The sequence below is a fragment of the Aegilops tauschii genome, chromosome 1 (genome assembly GCF_002575655.3).
Source record: "Aegilops tauschii subsp. strangulata cultivar AL8/78 chromosome 1, Aet v6.0, whole genome shotgun sequence".
NCBI lineage: Eukaryota > Viridiplantae > Streptophyta > Magnoliopsida > Poales > Poaceae > Aegilops > Aegilops tauschii.
The window spans coordinates 434,303,170-434,326,172 of NC_053035.3; the positions used below are offsets into that span (position 1 = coordinate 434,303,170).

The 23,003-nt window shown below is 44.2% G+C and overlaps 1 protein-coding gene across 1 annotated transcript; it reads right to left on the reverse strand.

Moving 5' to 3' along the window:
• Positions 1–22,048: 22,048 nt before the first annotated feature.
• LOC141037193 (uncharacterized) lies at positions 22,049–22,802 on the reverse strand. Its single transcript, XM_073506375.1, has 2 exons — positions 22,484–22,802; positions 22,049–22,326 (listed from the first exon to the last, which is right to left on the reverse strand). Exons 1-2 carry the CDS (start codon positions 22,800–22,802, stop codon positions 22,049–22,051), a joined length of 597 nt encoding a protein of 198 aa, XP_073362476.1.
• Positions 22,803–23,003: the final 201 nt, after the last annotated feature.

The following is a 23,003-nucleotide window of genomic DNA, read 5'->3' on the forward strand; positions in this document are numbered from 1 at the left end:
TCCATGTGTGGAAACAATATGCCTGCCAGAATCTCCTCCTCCCTCCGGCGGTCCCACCACTCCACCCCGTGTGGAAAAAATCTGCATGCATGACTCTCCTCCCCCCCCCCCCGCGCGCGCTCGTCCAATCCGTTGTGACCAGCAATATTTCCACCCCTTCCCTCCCCCGTAATTTACTCCAACAAATATGCCCACGTAGTTGTTACTTAACTACAGGTGCATTGGGTCACTAACATATGGGCCCAACAGGGGTCTGGCCCACATGTCAGTGACGCAACTGGACCCGCAGTTAAGTCAGTGCAGCTCAGTCCATATCTTACGTAGGTGTGCCATTGCTCGCTATAAATACTGCGCCTCCCACGACATCGCTATTCCTCCCCCTCACGTTCACATTCATCGCTATCTCCTCCCCCTCCCTGGCTCCCTCTCACGTCGACCACCATGGCATCGCCCCTCCCAAGACCTAGGCGCCCCCCGCTGCACCGCGCGGACGATCACGCGTCGCCGTTCCGTTCCTCACCGCCACTAGTTGAGGAGGACGCGTCAGCGTTCCGCTCCTCGCCGCCACTAGTCGAGGAGGACGCATCGGCATTCTTCTCCTCGCCGTGATGCGTCGAGGTGGATGCGTCGGCGTTCCCAATCTCGCCAGCACGCGCGTCGGAGGACGCGTCGGCTCCCCGCTACGAGGAGAACGCCGCGCCGCCCGCCAAGCCCCCCAGCCTTGAGGAGCTTTGGAAAGAAATGGATGTCGCCTTGTGGGAGGCTTTGCCTCCAGCAGAGCGCGCCAAAATAGAGGCGGAGAAGAAGGTCGAGGAAGAGAAGTGCACCGCGGAACAAGCTGTCTGGGAGGCCTATGTCACGTCCGAGAGAGTCAGGCAATTGGCTCTTTGGCAGAAGGCTCGTGCGAGGGCCGTGAGCGTGGCGGAGGACGCCCGTGCCGACGCCCTGAGTGCAGTCGGGCCCAAGTTCCTCATCTACGCTTGGCGGTACGTGGACCGGGTGCACGCTTCCAGCGAGGAGGAGTACCTGTTGGCGCCGGATCACCACACCGGTGAGGTCGTGCTCGCCCGCCGGCAAGCCGCCAATCAGCACCTCACGAGTTGCGAGGCTGAGGAAGAGGCGTTGTGTCGGTGCGCTGGGAAACGGCCGCGCACCAGGGCACTCGTGGCGTGCCGCAAGCGCTCCTGCGAGCACCGTGGCTTTTAGGAGGAGTATAATTTTTGTTTCATAAGGCGATCTCATTAGTTTTGGGATGCAAATGATAAATCCCGAACGTTCAGGACTTATTAGCGTCCTTAATTAAGTATGTAAAAGGGAAAGTTTGGAAACCTTGTGTATTCGTACACATTTTGCAAGTACGTGCATACAACACAAACTTTACTATATACTATCGCACTACACGTCTCTCTCTATATATGCTTGCAGACTGTGCTACTCCCTCCGTCCAGGTCAATAAGTCATCTTTGGTTGTGCACCGTGACCAAGAAGGAGGGAAGACTTATACACCTAGACGGAGGGAGTGCTTCTATTACTTATGTACGTGCAAATGCACATTTTAACATTACGATGCGGTTTTCGTAAAAGTAGAAAAACAACACTAGTCAAGCTTGTGAAACAATTCAATGCAAAACAAATGAAAAAATTCTCGTTTGATTGTTTACTTTTAGCTTCCTTCTCTATGGTTATTTCTCTGTCGTACTTTGTACGGAGTATCTCACTGGTTGGAAAGGCATGCAAATTCCCAAACCGCTTCCTACACCCTGTATCGAATTGTTTGCCTAACAAGTTGTGCCGTGCAATTGGAATTCCAACTTGAGTACTACTACTAGTAGGAGTACTAGGGGCTAGTTCTTTTAGGCTTCTAGATTAGTAATCCCATAACTACTACCTCTGTCCTGGTTTATTGGTCCCCATTGTAATCTGTGTCAAATTTTGATCATAAATTTAACTAATGAAATGTTAGTGCATGTCACATGCACTAACATTTTATCAGTTAAATCTTTGGTCAAAATTTAGCACAAATTACAATGGTGAGGAATAAACCAGGACGGAGGTACTACTAGTAGTAGTTTAGAAGCCCAAATAAATGAGTGAGGCGCCTTAATGTTACTCCCCACTGTGACTCGTCTTATGGGAAAAGCTGGGGAAGCCGCCAAAAGAACTGGCCCTAGGAGTAGTAGCTAGGGATCGAGTGTGCGAGATGAACCGGAGAAACTAAATGCAGAGTGATGAATTGCAAAAAAGACAGAGGGATGTGATGGTTGCTTGTCCGTTTATTTTACCAGGCCACTTATTACTGGGAGTGGTTGGGTTTTGTGATATGACGGCTTTACTGCCGCACCACGAGCGGGGTGAGACTCCCGTGCAGCGCTGCCCTCTACACTAGTACTACTAAATTGGTCGTGGATTCTCCCCCATTGAATTTGACTAAAGATTTAACTGACAAAATGTTAGTGCATGTCAACAAAAACAATATCGTTGGATTCGTATTTGAACATAGTTTTCAATGATATAATTTTAGGTGACATGCATCATCATTTATCGTACTATATATAATGTTAGTTCAATTTTTGGTCGTACTAATCTATAGTAAGGTTCCCGTGCGTTGCACGGAAGAGTGAAATGCATTGATCGGGGAGTTGTTTATTTTGACAAAGGATGTGGGGGTCATCTCATGTGTAACCGGTATCGATAGGTTTGTTCGGATATTATTTCATCTCTAGAGCTCACAAACATCCGGGTGAAATAGATAAAAAAAGTATCTTTTGTAAACAAAAGCGTTCAACTGTTCAACCTACATCCAAAACTTGTGAAGAAATAACTCTTATTGTGCTTTGCAGGAAATGATCTTCAAGAATTAGTTTTTGAGTATCCATTGTTATACATGTTGGCTACAGATGACATGGCACTTTCTTATAGTCAACAGTTGGCTATACTATTTAAGTATTAACCATGCCCTTATACACCTAGACGGAGGGATTAAATCAGGATGACTTGGAAGGGGGCAGAGGATATGTAAGAAATGGTTCATCATAAGTCTTTCACCAGTACTATAGTAAAAATTCATACATGGAAGATTCTAGACTAAACCATAAATGGATATACTTCTATTCATGCGCGATACTCCAATAGAGCAAGATCATGCATGGAAGTCTCCACATGCTTAGACAGCGGATTACATTGAGCGAAGACTAATGATCAACATTTAACTTGATAATGCTGATGTCCAGGTGAACCTCCTTGGAGTCCCCGTGCACATTGTTTGGGGTCAAATAATACCATGCGTCTTCCATGTCCACATCGGCGGGAAAGTCCCAGCTCGGCAGAGTCCAAGTCAGCTTGGCGTAGCCAGTGTCGCCGCCCACGTACCTCCGAGGGGTAGTAATAGTGAGAACGCACCCGTACATCAGCCTCGTGTCAGTGTCAGCGTCAGCGGCGTCGCCCCTGACGCACACTACAGAGATGTGGCGGCGTCCTGCGCGGGCCTTGCTAGTGGCCACGATCAAGAGGAAGACGCTGCCGTCCTCCTCCGAGACTAGCAGGCGGCGTTGATCCTCCAGCGACTCCGTCACGGTGAATGGGTAGCACGTCTCGTACTTGATGTTCTTAGCCAAGGGCCAGTAGTGATTGCCGCACGCCTGCGTCAGGTGATGCACGATGTCCGCCGGCGAGCCCCAAAATGGCACCAGGCACTCATAGCAGTAGACGAAGGGCTCCTTGGAGGCATCGACCAGGCTGTCCATGAAATGGGAGTGGCTATAGGGGACGTTCCGCCAGTTGAATATATGAGCAAGTTACTACGAGACTTAGTTCGAATAAGCACAAAATAAATCATGACGGCTATAACAGAGATTAAACTAATCATGCGGACTAGCATAGTAGATGAACAGATCGAATCTAGGACACAGACTAGAAACATGAATTCTACCACGATTTCGAACAGGAAGGACAGAAACACATACGGTGCAACGGGAGTAGCACCATTGGCGTTGAGGTTGTCGCCCATGTCGTTGAGGAAGAGGTTGCCGAGGTCGGGGAAGAAGTCATCGTCGGTGAAGTCGTCGCTGCTAGTAGTCACGAGAGTGCGCTCCCCAAATTTCAATAGCGCCCGCCGAATGGAGCGCAGGAGGGAGTGGCTGTAGGGGACGTTGCGGCCGCCGAATGGAGCGCAGGAGTAGCCCACGAAGCAGTAGATGGTGCTCCTCCCTAGTCTCTATTCTTATCTCTATCTCTACTACTCTTCTTTATGTTTTATAATATACTAGTTGTAGTTGTCAAATCTAATAGTACTGTGACATCCACTGCACGCCTGGCTGAACACGCCTCCTCGCCTCCATCAAACCCCTCCGTTAAACCCGCAAGCAAACCGAGAAACCTACTCCGACCCGCGGGAGGAAATTTGCCGGTTGCTGTTGGAGAATAATAGAGTCACGTCCAATCCGTTTGAGTTAATTGCGTGTATGATTCTCCCTCTATAAAAAGTTAATTACATCCTTAATCTTGTATTCTAAGTACTCTGTGGGTTCCACTGTCAGTACAGTGTACATGACTTGCAGGCTGGCTACAGATTCGTACAGAAAGTTGAAAAGAAACAAATCCATGACTTGTAGGATTGGAGTTAGCACCGATGGCGGTTCGTAGTCGTTCCACGCTCGGGCATTGAAGTTTGTAACTATTTTAGATTAGAACATACTACTCCTCCGGTGCTAGTAGTGTAGCAGAGTCCTACTCCACTACTACTCTACTCAGGGCCTATTTGGTTCCAATAAGTCACCTGACCACACCTTGTTTTTTATGTAAAGATGGTGGGACCCGTGCAAAAGGGGGTGACTTATAAGTTTTAAGTTGGGCTGGAGCAACTTATGACTTATAAGTTGGGGTGACTTATAAGTTTTAAGTTGGGCTGGAGCAACTTATGACTTATAAGTTGGGGTGACTTATAAGTTGGGTCTGTTTGGCAAAATAAGTCACTTTTTTCACTTTTCGACTTATAAGTTGGTGACTTATTTGGAACCAAACAGGCCCTCAAGCAAGTTAGGGCATAGTAGCAGGTACTATAGGGAGTACCCGTACTGTGATCACTCAAGCAAGCTGTCTGACTTCGATATGACCCTATGCTGCTGGTATGTGTCTCGTAAGTCAAGCGGCGTGCTGTAGTCATTATCACCTGTCCACTTCCCGCAGCACATATTCGCTTCTCCATCTTTATCCGCTCTTCCATCCCCGCTAAGGCGCCTCCCCCCTCATCCAATCTTCCATCCCCGCTAAGGCGCCTCCCCCCTCGTCCGAAACCCAAGCACTAACAATGGCAGAACCGAGCAGCGTCCGCCGCAAGAGTGGCTGTAATGCACTCCGCACAGAGGTAATCAAGCTCATTGTTTTGCGTGTGGACAATCTCAGTACCATGCCGCTCGCCGCGTGCTCGTCGGGGCTGTACCGTTTACTCAAAGCTCTCAGGCCGGAGCTTTTTAAGCCAGCTCCTTGCTTGCTGATGCCGCCTGATCTTCAGAAACGGTGTGTCACACAGCATAACGATTGTAGGGTGGCGAGCATCAACCCCCTTGACTGTGATCTGATCCCCGTCACCCTCAACTACAATAACGGTATGTACTGGGTCGGCATGAACACGTCTTGGATGGTGCTCGTCGACGGTCGCGGCAGCTGGATGCTCGTGGAGGTCTACACCCGGCGATTGATCCCCCTTCCTTCGATTAACACTGCACTGCTTTGGCACCGCGGCCCAGAATACTCGGAATCTTACAGTAGCCAACATGATACCAAGTTTGATTTGCTCAAGGTTGTAATCTGCCAAGTGCCCACAAGATCTGCGAATTATAAAGACTTCAGGCTAATTGCGTTCTTCAACCGCGGTCTCGCCTATCTGACAGGTCACTGCGGTAAGTGGATAAATCTGCACGTCCATCGCAGGATCATACATCCTCCATGGTTCTCTGATGCCATTGAACACAAGGGCTTCATTTACGCTGTCGACTCCTTCTATGGCTGGACGTATTGCTTGCCTACTCCAGTCATCGCTACAAACAGCTGTTACAACAGTATGTTACTTTCCTATGATATCATGATGGCTTGCTTATATTACTGTCAACATTTACTGAAAAATATTCATGCTCATTAGATGCTGTTCTTAAGATTGACTACATCAAGAGCCCTTTTTATTTGACTCCAACTTTTTTTGAGGGTTATTTGACTCCAACTTCATATGATGTTGTAGGCCGCCTGGTGTCCCTACCCTTCCTAATCCGAGAACCTTTCAAAGAAAAGCGGCATGGCAGTTGCAGGTGGTTCCTGGCTCGATCAGACGACGGCGAACGATTGATGATCGTTCGCACGTATCGGACGTGTTGTTTCGCGGAATACAATCACAGTCACTGCAAGGTCTTTGAGCAGGATCCCAACTTCTCTGGGCCTTCAGGAATTTTTGACTGGAGGTTGGTAAGTAGCCTTGGTACACGCTCTCTGTTTGTCGGACTGAATTATCCGATTAACCGGGAGATAACCAACGGCAAGGATCATGATGGCAGCGCGGTTTCGTTCATCAGGCAAAACTGTGTGTACACAGCGTACCATGCGTCTCTGCATGCACCATACCCTGATATGTGCCGCCACGCTCTGCAGCCCAAAGTAGGAGAGAGGGTCGCAAGTATCAGACTTCGACCTGCTGGCTGGAGTTTCCCCCATCAGGCACCCATCTGGTTCAAGCCGTCAGCCAATCTCCACAACTTAATAAATAGTAACGTCTAACTGAGCCAGTTAGTTAGATGCGTACACTTGGTGTAGTAGGATCTTTATTTAGTTTGATGCATACACTTGTTCTTTTTTGATAGCCCTTTTGTAATGATGGCTGATGTTTGGTTTGGAAGAGAGAGCTACGTCTTCACTCTTCTGGCCTGCTTATTGCTTCTGTTGCACCCCCAGCCCTGGTTGTTGCTGCTGCTGTTTTCAATGTATAATCAGTAGTATATTTCGTCTGTTGGTTGAATAAATGTGTTGTTAGAATGACAAACACAATGTTTTGGAAGTCGTTGCAGGGTTCGATCCTTTAGTGACCCGTACCATACGTAGCGCATACTATTTTTCGTACGGAACACATTTTCCACTTGTTGATAACATGCAGCCCATTGATGAAGGCCCAATAGAGAAGCCCATAATTAACTGGAAGGGAGGCTCTCACATGAATCCGGCCCAGGTACATGCTCATGGTCCCCTAAACATAAATAAGTAAATAAATAAATAAAGCTAAATGCTCATGCACCAGTTCTTTAAATTCATGATTTAACATGAGGATATTATTTCCTATGATAGTGTCGTTACATTCAGCCGATATTATTCTTCGGCAAAGATAGCGACCAGTCTTCTTTCTCCCAGCATTTTCTTCCTGCAACCAGCGGACCCATGCAAATCATAGTCAACATCGTAAATAGATCCGGTCCATTTTCATTTTTAAATAAGAATGTCCAACCCAGCCCAGCACATTGGCGACAGCACTTTATCCTTCGCCTTGGTGCGCTCGCTGCGGCGCCGCCGTCCGGCCCTGTCAACATAGTTTTTTTTGAAACGGTCCCTGTCAACATAGTGAATCGGGAGAGGACTGTAGTTGTGAGTATGACAGTACGGACCCACCAGGTCCACTCCTGAACACAAGCAAGCGCCTCTTTTACTACTCAGATTGACCCCTCGTTTTTTACTCTAATCCACCCTGCTGATATCTGGGACCCACATCATTTTCAACGTATAGTCAATTAACGACAGAATTGCACAACTTTTTTTAGTAGTAATTCGGAGGAGCAGGCTATAAACTGGGTTGTGCGGTCTCTGTGGCCCGTCTAACAACATGACCAGTCCAGCAGTTTTTTCTTTGGGAAAATAGGTAGCCCAGTATTTCTTTTTGAAGAATACCCAAGCTAGGCCTATTTGTTTTCTCCAACTTACTGGGCTGCAAATCTTTCAAGACAAGGAGGGATGCATTCCGGCCTGGCCAAAGAATATGGTCAGTGTCTGTTAAAAGTAATATCAAAAGGGGTTGAAAATTCCAAAAAAATTATAGTGAATGGGATATTAGTTTCTTTTTTTGTTTTTGTTCTTCACTGATATCTTATACGCATTTCATTGGATTTAACATGACATAGTACTAATTTATTTTTAAATTTGTTTTAGTATGGCTACTAATTTTTGGATTAAGAATATTTTGTTCCACAGCAAAAATTTGCGAATTTTCAAAATTTCCCACATATTTAGTTAATTTTTTAACCCTGGTACTTACCAAAAAATGGGCAGCAATTCTAAAAATGGAAAACGGGCTGCAATAAATTCCATATGAATTTGAAAATTAGTAAAAATTATAAAAATAATAGCAAATGGGTTGTACACGCCACAGATTTCGAGGCTGACTTGTTTACGCAAGGCTTTGTCAGTCAACACACGATTCTAGCTGCAGTGACTGTTGGATGTCCATCCAACGGCCGATGTGCTTCTTCAATCTCTGATCTTCCTACTCCAGCCGCCTAAACTAGCGCCGGCGGGACTGCCTGCTCCCTCCTCTTGTGGCTCGCTGTGATGTCGCGCAGGCTTCCTCGGCTCACCCTACTCCCTCCGCTGGCCTGGCCGCACGCAATCAACTGCCTCCTTATTACGCGAAAAAATGATTCCTCCCACTGACATCTGGGGCGCACCGGTTGGGAGGCTGACCTGTGGGGCTACTAAGTTGACGCGTACGCAGGGCTTGTCAACTTAGTCAACAAACCATTCTAGTAGCCGTAACCGTTGGATTTGAATCGAACGGTCCTGCTGCTTCTTCAATCGCTGGTCTTCTTGCACCAGCCGCCCAAACTAGTGCCGGCGAGACCGCCTGCTCCTGTCTCCAGTGGCCGGCTGTGCTGCCGTTGAGGCCTCATCGCCCCCTACTACTCCCACCGCTAGCCAGGCCCTGCGGCGACGGCAGCCTCACACCGCAGCCGAACGAGTGAACCCTCGTACTCCTCTCTGCATGGGCATCCACTGACGCGTCTTCCCCGGCTCAGCGTCGTCCCCTTCCTAGGCCTCGTCGTTGTCCACCGCCTTGGTGATCTCGGCACGGCATGGTCAATGTGGTCAACGACCGACTTCCATCGGAAGAGTATTGTATGTGGAGAGGCTGACAGCTAGGTCCATGGCCACAGCCAAGTTTTTTATGATTTGCCAAGTAAGTTGCTTTGTCAGGCCTGTTGGGCTGCAAATCTTTCAAGACGAGGAGAGCTTTCATTCGGCTCGCCGAGAAAATGGCCTATCAGTAATGAGAAATGAGCTGTACATTTTTATAACACATCAAACCGGCAATTAGTATCAAATCTTTTTTTCATTTCGAGATTTTAAATTACATTAATTTTTATGCGTGGACAATTTGTTGGATTTTATATTGATATACATTTATTTTTAAAATCAGTTTGAATGTGACTCAAAATTTCGGGATTAAAAACAGTTCGGACCGCACCGAAATATGCAAAATTTCGTATAATTTTTTAACCGTGGCCACAATATGGGCTGTAATGCTAACAAAAAGAATATGGGCTCCAAAAAAAACCTTAAGAATTAGCAAATGGGCTGTAAATTATTAGAAATAATGGCAGATGGGCTGTATGCTGTTTTCCACTGACTGCTGGGACCCACTAGCTATATCTTCGCAGGCAAGGAAGTGTGTGACAGTCGGGACCCACCTGGTCGAAGCGTACGTAGCGTTGTCATTCTGGTCACGAACATGTACATACATACTGGTCGATGTAGAGGCGCGCACGTGTCATAGTAGAGGCGCGCACGTAGCATGTACACATACGTACAGCGGCCAGGGTACAAGAAAGTAAATACGGCCACGTAGGTACATACGGACGGGGTCTCGAACGCCTACTCGCGTGTACGTACGGCCAGGGCTCGTGTACATGGCTGGGTCGGAACGGAGAAACAGCGTCGTCGTCATGTTCATGGGGAGGTAACGGAATGCGTCGTGTTCATCGGGAGGCAACGGAACGCGTGGAAGCCAACCGGCTTGGACGGAACAGCCGATGGAAACGAGGCCTGGCGTACCGCAGAACGGAGGAAACAGCCTTCTGTTCGACCGGCCACGTTCGAAACGGAATCCTGTTCATCGGGAGGGGTCTGGCGTATTGCAAAACGGAGGAACGGACCTCCTACGGTCAAAACGGGGGTCCTGTTGATCGGGAGGGGAGTGGCGTACCGCAAAATGGAGGAAACAAACTTGTGTTGGAGCGCTACGGTCGAAACGGGGGTCCTGTTCATCGGGAGGGGTGTGGCGTACCGCAAAACGGGACTCCACGGGATACTGTTCATCTCCACTATCGACCCCCTCCAGCCTCCACGGGCTACTGTTCATCCACCGTCTACCTCCTCTAGCCTCCACCTGTGACTGTTCATCCACGGGCTTCTGTTCATCCAGCCTCCACCGCGCGCTACTCCACCGGCTACTGTTCAACCAGCCCTCTCCACGGGCTCCTGTTCATCCAACCCTCCATCGTCTACTGTTCATCCAGCCCTCCACGGGGTGGTCCTGTTCATCCTGCCCTCCACGGGGTCCTGTTCATCCAGCCCCAACCGGCTCGAACGATCAGGGTCCTGTTCATTGATACGTCTCCAACGTATCTATAATTTTTGATTGTTCCATGCTATATTATATTCTATTTTGGACATTATTGGGCTTTATTATACACTTTTATATTATTTTTGGGACTAACCTATTAACCGGAGGTCCAGCCCAGAATTGCTGTTTTTTGCCTATTTCAGAGTTTCGCAGAAAAAGAATATCAAACGGAGTCCAAACGGAATGAAACCTTCGGGAACGTGATTTTCAGAACGAACGTGATCCAGAGGACTTAGACCCTACGTCAAGACATCAACCAGGAGGGCACGAGGTAGGGGGCGCGCCTACCCCCCAGGGCGTGCCCTCCACCCTCGTGGGCCCCATGTTGCTCCACCGACGTACTTCTTCCTCCTATATATACCTACGTACCCCCAAACTACCAGAAACAGAGCCAAAAACCTAATTCCACCGCCGCAACGTTCTGTACCCGTGAGATCCCTTCTTGGGGCCTAGTCCGGAGCTCCGCCGGAGGGGGCATCGATCATGGAGGTCTTGTACATCAACACCATAGCCTCTCCGATGATGTGTGAGTAGTTTACCTCAGACCTTCGGGTCCATAGTTATTAGCTAGATGGCTTCTTCTCTCTTTTTGGATCTCAATACAATGTTCTCCCCTCTCTTGTGGAGATCTATACGATGTAATCTTCTTTTGCGGTGTGTTTTTTGAGAACGATGAATTGTGGGTTTATGATCAAGTTTATCTATGAACAATATTTGAATCTTCTCTGAATTCTTTTATGTATGATTGGTTATCTTTGCAAGTCTCTTCGAATTATCAGTTTGGTTTGGCCTACTAGATTGATCTTTCTTGCAATGGGAGAAGTGCTTAGCTTTGGGTTCAATCTTGCGGTGTCCTTTCCCAGTGATAGTAGGGGCAGCAAGGCACGTATTGTATTGTTGCCATCGAGGATAACAAGATGGGGTTTATATCATATTGCATGAGTTTATCCCTCTACATCATGTCATCTTGCTTAAAGCGTTACTCTGTTCTTATGAACTTAATACTCTAGATGTCTGCTGGATAGCGGTCGATGTGTGGAGTAATAGTAGTAGATGCAGGCAGGAGTCGGTCTACTTGTCTTGGACGTGATGCCTATATACATGAGCATACCTAGATATTCTCATAACTATGCTCAATTCTGTCAATTGCTCAACGGTAATTTGTTCACCCACTGTAATACTTATGCTCTTGAGAGAAGCCACTAGTGAAACCTATGGCCCCCGGGTCTATTTTCCATCATATTTAATCTCCTGACAACAAGCTATTTCTGACGCCGTTTTTATTTTGTTTACTTTACTTTGCATCTTTATCATAAAAATACCAAAAATATTATCTCATCATATCTATCATATCTCACTCTCGTAAGTGACCGTGTAGGGATTGACAACCCCTTATCGCATTGGTTGAGAGGATTTATTTGTTTGTGTAGGTGCGAGGGACTCGTGCGTGGCCTCCTACTGGATTGATACCTTGGTTCTCAAAAACTAAGGGAAATACTTACGCTACTTTGCTGCATCACCCTTTCCTCTTCAAGGGAAAACCAACGCAGTGCTCAAGAGGTAGCAAGAAGGATTTCTGGCACCGTTGCCGGGGAGGCTTATGCAAGGTCAAGTCAAGATTTGATTTCCCGTCAACGAGCCATTTCTGGCGCCGTTGCCGGGGAGTCTACGCAAAAGTCAACATACCAAGTACACAAACCCTTATCTCCCGCATTACATTGTTTGCCATTTGCCTCTCGTTTTCCTCTCCCCCACTTCACCCTTGCCGTTTTATTCGCGCTCTCTTTTCCGTTCGCCTTTTTTTCGCTTGCTTCTTGTTTGCTCGTGTGTTGGATTGCTTGCTTGTCACGATGGCTCAAGATAATACTAAGTTGTGTGACTTTACCAATACCAACAACAATGATTTCCTTAGCACTCCGATTGCTCCTCTTACTGATACTGAATCTTGTGAAATCAATGCTGCTTTGTTGAATCTTGTCATGAAAGATCAATTCGCCGGCCTTCCTAGTGAAGATGCCGCTACCCATCTAAATAGCTTCGTTGATTTGTGTGATATGCAAAAGAAGAAACATGTGGATAATGATATTGTTAAACTGAAGCTATTTCCCTTTTCGCTTAGAGATCGTGCTAAAGCTTGCTTTTCATCTTTGCCTAAAAATAGTATTGATTCTTGGAATAAGTGCAAAGATGCTTTTATCTCTAAATATTTTCCTCCCGCTAAGATCATCTCTCTTAGAAATGATATTATGAATTTTAAGCAACTTGATCATGAACATGTTGCACAAGGTTGGGAGAGGATGAAATTAATGATACATAATTGCCCTACACATGGTTTGAATTTATTGATGATTATACAAACTTTTTATGCCGGATTGAATTTTGCTTGTAGAAATCTTTTAGACTCGGCCGCGGGAGGCACTTTTATGGAAATCACTTTAGGAGAAGCTACTAAAATCCTAGATAATATTATGGTTAATTATTCTCAATGGCACACTGAAAGATCTACTAGTAAAAAGGTGCATGCGTTAGAAGAAATTAAAATTTTGAGTGGAAAGATGGATGAACTCATGAAATTATTTGCTACTAAGAGTGTTTCTTCTGATCCTAATGATATGCCTTTGTCTACTTTGATTGAGAAAAATAATGAATCTATGGATGTGAATTTTGTTGGTAGGAATAATTTTGGTAACAACGCGTGTAGAGGAAACTTTAATCCTAGGCCGTATCCTAGTAATTCCTCGAATAATTATCGTAATTCCTACAACAATTCTTATGGAAATTTTAATAAGATGTCCTCTGAATTTGAGACTAGTGTTAAAGAATTTATAAATTTGCAAAAGAATTTCAATGCTTTGCTTGAAGAAAAGTTGCCTAAGATTGATGAATTGGCTAGGAACGTTCATAGAATTTCTCTTGATGTTGATTCTTTGAAACTTAGATCTATTCCACCTAAGCATGATATCAATGAGTCTGTCAAAGCCATGAGAATTTCCATTGATGAGTGCAAAGAAACAATCGCTAGGATGCATGCTAAGAAAGATTGTTTTGTGAAAGCGTGTTCTTCTAGTTTCTATGAAAATAAAGATGAAGATCTAAAAGTTATTGATGTGTCCCCTATTAAATCTTTGTTTTGCAATATGAATCTTGATAATGATGGGACTGAATATGATCCACCTTTGCCTAGAAGGCGTTCCAAAACTTCTGAGTTTTTAAATCTTGATGCTAAAATTGATAAAAGTGAGATTGAAGAAGTTAAAACTCTAGATATTAATGAACCCACTATTTTGGATTTCAAGGAATTTAATTATGATAATTTCTCTTTGATAGATTGTATTTCCTTGTTGCAATCCATGCTAAATTCTCCTCATGCTTATAGTCAAAATAAAGCTTTTACTAAACATATCGTTGATGCTTTGATGCAATCTTATGAAGAAAAACTTGAGTTGGAAGTTTCTATCATTAGAAAACTCTATGATGAGTGGGAACCTACTATTAAAATTAAAATTAAAGATCATGAATGCTATGCTTTGTGTGATTTGGGTGCTAGTGTTTCCACGATTCCAAAGACTTTGTGTGATTTGCTAGGTTTCCGTGATTTTGATGATTGCTCTTTAAACTTGCACCTTGCGGATTCCACCATTAAGAAACCTATGGGTAGAATTAATGATGTTCTTATTGTTGAAAATAGGAACTATGTGCCCGTAGATTTTATTGTTCTTGATATCGATTGCAATCCTTCATGTCCTATTATTCTTGGTAGACCTTTCCTTAGAACGATTGGTGCAATTATTGATATGAAGGAAGGGAATATTAGATTCCAATTTCCGTTAAAGAAAGGCATGGAACACTTCCCTAGAAAGTAAATAAAATTACCTTATGAATCTATTATGAGAGCCACTTATGGATTGCCTACCAAAGATGGCAATACCTAGATCTATCCTTGCTTTTATGCCTAGCTAGGGGGCGTTAAACGATAGCGCTTGTTGGGAGGCAACCCAATTTTATTTTTAGTTTTTTGCTTTTTGCTTCTGTTTAGGAATAAATGTTTGATCTAGCCTCTGGTTATATGTGTTTTATGTTTTAATTAGTGTTTGTGCCAAGTTAAACCTATAGGATCTTCTTGGATGATAGTTATTTGATCTTGCTGAAAATTCCAGAAACTTTCTATTCACGAAAATAATTGTTAAAAATCACCAGAATGTGATAAAATATTGATTCCAATTTCTGCTGATCAATAAACAAATTGTCTAGGTCGTCCTATTTTGTCTGAAGTTTTGGAGTTCCAGAAGTTTGCGTTAGTTACAGATTACTATAGACTGTTCTGTTTTTGACAGATTCTGTTTCTCGTGTGTTGTTTGCTTATTTTGATGAATCTATGGCTAGTAAAATAGTTTATAAACCATAGAGAAGTTGGAATACAGTAGGTTTAACACCAATATAAATAAAGAATGAGTTCATTACAGTACCTTGAAGTGGTCTTTTGTTTTCTTTCGCTAACGGAGCTCACGAGATTTTCTGTTAAGTTTTGTGTTGTGAAGTTTTCAAGTTTGGGGTGAAAGATTTGATGGATTATGGAACAAGGAGTGGCAAGAGCCTAAGATTGGGGATGCCCATGGCACCCCAAGATAATCTAAGGACACCAAAAAGCCAAAGCTTGGGGATTCCCCGGAAGGCATCCCCTCTTTCGTCTACTTCCATTGGTAACTTTACTTGGAGCTATATTTTTATTCACCACATGATATGTGTTTTGCTTGGAGCGTCTTGTATGATTTGAATCTTTGCTTTTTAGTTTACCACAATCATCCTTGCTGTACACACCTTTTTAGAGAGACACACATGATTCGGAAATGATTAGAATACTCTACATGCTTCACTTATATCTTTTGAGTTATATAGTTTTTGCTCTAGTGCTTCACTTACATCTTTTAGAGCACGGTGGTAGCTTTTGTTTTATAGAAACTATTATTCTTTCATACTTCACTTATATTATTATGAGAGTCTTAAATAGCATGGTAATTTGCTTAAATAATCCTAATATGCTAGGTATTCAATATTAGTAAAAACTTTCTCATGAGTGTGTTGAATACTAAGAGAAGTTTGATGCTTCATGATTGTTTTGAGATATGGAGGTAGTAATATTAAAGTTGTGTTAGTTGAGTAGTTGTGAATTTAAAAAATACTTGTGTTGAAGTTTGCAAGTCCCGTAGCATGCACGTATGGTAAACGTTATGTAACAAATTTGAAACATGAGGTGCTCTTTGATTGTCCTCCTTATGAGTGGCGGTCGGGGACGAGCGATGATCTTTTCCTACCAATCTATCCCCCTAGGAGCATGCGCGTAGTGCTTGGTTTTTGATGACTTATAGATTTTTGCAATAACTTTTTGAGTTCTTTATGACTAATGTTGAGTCCATGGATTATACGCACTCTCACCTTTCCATCATTGCTAGCCTCTTCGGTACCGTGCATTGCCCTTTCTCACATTGAGAGTTGGTGCAAACTTCGCCGGTGCATCAAAACCCCGTGATATGATACGCTCTTTCACACATAAACCTCCTTATATCTTCCTCAAAACAGCCACCATACCTACCTATTATGGCATTTCCATAGCCATTCCGAGATATATTGCCATGCAACTTTCCACCGTTCCGTTTATCATGACACGTTCATCATTGTCATATTGCTTTGCATGATCATGTAGTTGACGTCGTATTTGTGGCAAAGCCACCATTCATAATTCTTTCATACATGTCACTCTTGGTTCACTGCATATCCCGGTACACCACCGGAGGCATTCATATAGAGTCATACTTTGTTCTAGTATCGAGTTGTAATCATTGAGTTGTAAATAAATAGAAGTGTGATGATCATCATATTTAGAGCATTATCCCAAGTGAGAAAAAAAGAGAAAGGCCATAAAAAAAGAAGAAGGCCAATTTTTTTTAAAAAAAATGAGAGAAAAAGAGAGAAGGGACAATGTTACTATCCTTTCTACCACACTTGTGCTTCAAAGTAGCACCATAATCTTCATGATAGAGAGTCTTTTGTTTTGTCACTTTCATATACTAGTGGGAACTTTTCATTATAGAACTTGGCTTGTATATTCCAACAATGGGCTTCCTCAAATGCCCTAGGTCTTCATGAGCAAGCAAGTTGGATGCACACCCATTAGTTTCTTTTGTTGAGCTTTCATATATTTATAGCTCTAGTGCATCCATTGCATGGCAATCCCTACTCCTTGCATTAACATCAATCGATGGGCATCTCCATAGCTCATTGAATAGCCTCGTTGATGTGAGACTTTCTCCTTTTTTGTCTTCTCCACATAACCCCCATCATTATATTCTATTCCACCCATAGTGCTATATCCATGGCTCACGCTCATGTATTGCGTGAAGGTTGAAAAGGTTTGAGATTACTAAAGTATGAAACAATTGCTTGGCTTGTCATCGGGGTTGTGCATGATGAGAGCATTCTTGTGTGACGAAAATGGAGCATGACTAAACTATATGATTTTGTAGGGATGAACTTTCTTTGGCTATGTTATTTTGAGAGGACATAATTGCTTAGTTAGTATGCTTGAAGTATTATTATTTTTATGTCAATATTGAACTTTTATCTTGAATCTTTCGGATCTGAATATTCATACCACAATTAAGAAGAATTACACTGAAATTATGCCAAGTAGCATTCCACATCAAAAATTCTGTTTTTATCATTTACCTACTCGAGGAAGAGCAGGAATTAAGCTTGGGGATGCTTGATACGTCTCCAACGTATCTATAATTTTTGATTGTTCTATGCTATATTATATTCTGTTTTGGACATTATTGGGATTTATTATACACTTTTATATTATGTTTGGGACTAACCTATTAACCGGAGGCCCAGCCCAGAATTGCTGTTTTTTTGCCTATTTCAGAGTTTCGTAGAAAAAGAATATCAAACAGAGTCCAAACGGAATGAAACCTTCGGGAACGTGATTTTCGGAACGAACATGATCCAGAGGACTTGGACCCTATGTCAAGACATCAACCAGGTGGGCACGAGGTAGGGGGGCGCGCCTACCCCCAGGGCGCGCCCTCCACCCTCGTGGGCCCCACGTTGCTCCACCGACGTACTTCTTCCTCCTATATATACCTACGTACCCCCAAACTACCAGATACGGAGCCAAAAACCTAATTCCACCGCCGCAACCTTTTGTACCCATGAGATCCCATCTTGGGGCCTATTCCAGAGCTCCGCCGGAGGGGGCATCGATCACGGAGGGCTTGTACATCAATAGCATAGCCTCTCCGATGATGTGTGAGTAGTTTACCTCAGACCTTCGGGTCCATAGTTATTCGCTAGATTGCTTCTTCTCTCTTTTTGGATCTCAATACAATGTTCTCCCCCTCTCTTGTGGAGATCTATTCGATGTAATCTTCTTTTGCGGTGTGTTTGTTGAGACCAATGAATTGTGGGTTTGTGATCAAGTTTATCTATGAACAATATTTGAATCTTCTCTGAATTCTTTTATGTATGATTGGTTATCTTTGCAAGTCTCTTCGAATTATCAGTTTGGTTTGGCCTACTAGATTGATCTTTCTTGCAATGGGAGAAGTGCTTAGCTTTGGGTTGAATCTTGCGGTGTCCTTTCCCAGTGACAGTAGGGGCAGCAAGGCACGTATTGTATTGTTGCCATCGAGGATAACAAGATGGGGTTTATATCATATTGCATGAGTTTATCCCTCTACATCATGTCATCTTGCTTAAAGCGTTACTCTGTTCTTATGAACTTAATACTCTAGATGCATGCTGGATAGCGGTCGATGTGTGGAGTAATAGTAGTAGATGCGGGCAGGAGTCGGTCTACTTGTCTTGGACGTGATGCCTATATACATGATCATACCTAGATATTCTCATAACTATGCTCAATTCTGTCAATTGCTCAACAGTAATTTGTTCACCCACCGTAATACTTATGCTCTTGAGAGAAGCCACTAGTGAAACCTATGGCCCCCGGGTCTATTTTCCATCATATTTAATCTCCCGACAACAAGCTATTTCTGACGACGTTTTTATTTTGTTTACTTTACTTTGCATCTTTATCATAAAAATACCAAAAATATTATCTTATCATATCTATCAGATCTCACTCTCGTAAATGACCGTGTAGGGATTGACAACCCCTTATTGCGTTGGTTGCGAGGATTTATTTGTTTGTGTAGGTGCGAGGGACTCGTGCGTGGCCTCCTACTGGATTGATACCTTGGTTCTCAAAAACTGAGGGAAATACTTACGCTACTTTGCTGCATCACCCTTTCCTCTTCAAGGGAAAACCAACGCAGTGCTCAAGAGGTAGCATTCATCCACCCCCACCGGGAACTGTTCATCCAAACCCCCCCAGCAACGCTCACTGTTCATCCAGAGGCAGCATCGATTGGCTTCAGTTAGCAGCAGTATTGAAGGAATCGCTCGATCGGGTTCAGTTAACAGCCATCGATCGATCGCTCGGGTTCAGTAACGCGTAGCCCGCAGTGCAATTTCTCGGGTTCAGTTAGAGCCCAATGCCTTGCTCGGGTTCAGTTAGAGCCCAATGCCTCACACCCACGCATGTGCGTGTACGAGAGAAACGCGCATCGCTCGGCCCCGACCACCCACCGTAACCGGGAACACCCCGATATTTTCCTCGCCATCGCTTCTACCACGGTTTTCCGTCATGGACGGCCCAAAGAATGTCATGCAGCTGCGTCTCCGGCCCGCCCAGGACGAAAAGCCCATTTTCTGTCATAGAAGTAGGACCCCCACCACATCTATGATGATACCGGGTTTCGTCACAATTATCGTCATAGAAGTGTCATAAGTATGACCGAATTTTTTTTCGTTCGTCCCAAAATGTCACGGATGTGTCTTTTTTTGTAGTGAACTCCAAGGTTCTATGACGGATCATGACTTGTTGCATCATCTTGCATAACATGATCATTGAAGATGGGAGAGATATGCCTAAGAACTTTGGTTACATCACCAACGGGACTCCGGTTGAGCCAGAATTGATACGAATAGGATCTTGGCATTCCTTGACGAGCATCGCAAGTTCGAGAACCGTCAAGTTCATGCTCGGCTCCAATAAGATCTTGTTGAGCATCATTGGCAACGTCTTAGCGAGTCCTAATTGTTCTATCACATGCTACTTTGCTACATTTGAACCATTCGACGTGTTTAAATTTGAATAATTCGGATTGTAAACTTTGAATTCGGTTTATAAACTATGTTGGTGATTTATGTGAACATTCAAATTTATGTTTAGTTTTTATATGTGTGCTAATATGTAGTTGCAATTCATACTAGAATTGCAAAGTAAAAAAAACAAAATTTTACTCCGTTAAATATAGGGGACCGGCCAGGTCCGGTCAAAACTTAGTTTTACTCCACCGGATTCTCCACTATTTTAGGATCGATTAGAGTTGCCCTCATACATCCACCCCACTGCTTATCATCTTTGACATCATTAGAGGGAAGCAAAGCTTTGGGCCATTGTGGGCCTGAAAAAGTTGGGTAATATCTATATTGGGAGAGTAATGATCTTTTGTAATCATGGGACCGTGTAAACTAACACTGTTCTTTTTCCTTAATTAATAAATGAGACAAAGCTTATGCCTCCGTTTTGAAAAAAGATTATTCTTGATGAGGTACACAAAAAAAGGTGAGGGCTTGTTGTGCTTGATGTAGGCTTAAAACTCGCGGTGTGTACTGTTTACAACAGTATGTTTGCCAACATACCGTAGCATTAAGTTGGGACTACTTGTTAATAAATATTTGAAATTATATTGCTAATGATAGACTTTAGTCAAACTGGATAAGGCATCTTATGTGCTCCTTTTCTGATGCATGGTTTGGCAAACTGTTCTTAAATGTCGTCGCTTTTAATTGAATGAATTGATTCGTGCCATCGGAGAGGTATTGCTTGTGAGCTTACTGCAATTTGTAAATGTTGATTTGTCACTTTTCTGTTTGAAATGGACTAAAATATTCTTGAGTGATAATTCTTCGAGTTCTTGATTTATGGTGTTGGGAATATTGACATTAGGAAATGGGAGTATCAATGCATAGCTATCAGAGGCTAGGCGGGGGTATCTTTTTTTCGAAAAGAAAATCAATTTATAGCTAATGAACCTTCGAATGAATGAATATCTTATTGGTCGTTAGACCACTATATGAAGCAGTAGATGGCTGAATAGTAGTGCGGAACAGTCTCTGAACTCTGTTAGAATCCACTAATATAATTAATATTAAATAACTTGAGGAGTATCCATTTTGTTAGTGTGGCAAGAAAGAGAAGAAAATGGATAACTACAAATATACTCCCTCTGTAATAGTGATATAAATGCTTTTATATTTCTTTACGGAGGGAGTATGATATGGAGTATACGTGCCTGTGTTCTTTTATTTTTGAACCGATGTGATCCGTGTAGGTATTGATTTGAGTGTTTCTCATCATCTCCGTGTTAAGTTATTTGTGGGGCATCAAGTTTGAACAGTGTACTTGTGATGCTATTTTCACTTTGTTTCCTGGACATGTGCGGAAGAAGGAGGCATCTGCTGGTAAGAAGGCAGCGCCTGCGTCGATTCATCTGTGCAGCATGATCGTCGCGCCACTTCTCACTGCCGCGAGCGCCACGGCGGCCATCGCCCATCTATGTTTTGCATCGTTCTGTTTCTCTTTTGTTTTAAACAAGTAGGTTTGTTTCGCTGCCTAAACAACAAGTGGGGTGGTGGCGCAGTTGGCTGGCGCGTAGGTCTCAAAGCTGAGGTCGAGAGTCAGACTCTCAGGTCAACTCCACCGTGCGACCCCAAACGGACGTCCGGTTTGGCCGGATTTTGTCCCTTTAGGTAGGGCGATGGGGTCGTGTCCGGGCCTGTCCTGGGATGCGGTGGCCGTGCGCCCAGTGCGCGGCCGCATCCGTTTGCCCCATCCTGTCCGCCAGGGCAAAAAATGCCCATATTTTCATATCAAAACTAGTTTGCACGTCCAAATTAATTGTCTGAAAATAAAAATAGTTTTACAACCCGATCGAAATTGTCTGTAATAAAATAGTTTTACAACCAAATCGAAATTGTCTTGAATGAACATAAAATGAAGCAATACATCTATTGATTGCCAATGTGTCCCCACACGTGCTCAACCAAGTCATTTTGAAGATCCAAATGAGTGTGCCAATCACGCAACTCACGATGGAATTGGACAAACTGTTCAAATGTGGCTGGTTCTTGGTGTAGGGGCTCAACATTTTCACCTTGATAATCAAATCCTTGGTCGAAGATACTCTCATCACGCTCATCCTCGACGATCATGTTGTGCATGATCACACAAGCAGTCATCACCTCCCAAATCTTCCTTTCATCCCATGACAGTGCAGGGTTTCAAACGATACCCCACCGGGATTGAAGCACACCAAAAGCACGTTCCACATCCTTTCCCACACTCTCTTGCATTTGGGCAAATCTCTTTCTCTTCTCACCTTGGGGGTTCGAGATTGTCTTCACAAAAGTTGACCACTGAGGATATATACCATCAACTAGATAGTATCCCTTGTTGTACTGGTGGTCGTTGATCTCAAAGTTGACAGGTGGGGAGTGGCCTTCTGCAAGCCTTGCGAAGACTGGAGAACGCTGCAGCACGTTGATATCATTGTGAGAACCTGCCATGCCGAAGAAAGAATGCCATATCCAAAGATCCTGCGAAGCCACCGCTTCTAATATGACAGTGAACGCTTTGACATGCCCCTTGTACTGGCCCTGCCAAGCAAATGGACAGTTCTTCCACTCCCAGTGCATACAATCTATGTTGCCAAGCACCTGGAAAGCCTCTAGCTGCGTTGGTCACCAACAATCTCTCTGTATCAGCGGCAGTTGGCTTCTTCAAGTACTCCGGGCCAAACACCTCGATCACAGCCTGGCAGAACTTGTACATTGACATCAGACATGTTGTCTCACTCATACGCACATACTCATCCACCAGATCGCCTGGAATTCCATATGCAAGCATGCAGATGGCCGCGGTGCATTTCTGGTAAGAGGAGAATCCAAGCTTGCTAAGGGCATCCGTCTTGCACTCGAAGTATGGGTCATGAGCAACCACTCCCTCTCGGATACGACTGAACAGATGCCTTGCCATTCGAAAACGGCGACGGAATTTATCCGGCTTGAAGAGCGGGGTGTTCGCAAAGTAATCGGCATAGAGCAGGGCGTGGCCTCTCTCCTTGTTGTGGTTCAGGTTGGGAGCATGGCCAGGGAGTGACCCCCTGTATCGAGGAAGCTGCCGTTGAATGTGGTTGTGAACGACCAGTGCAGCCACCACAAGATCTTCATCATCCGA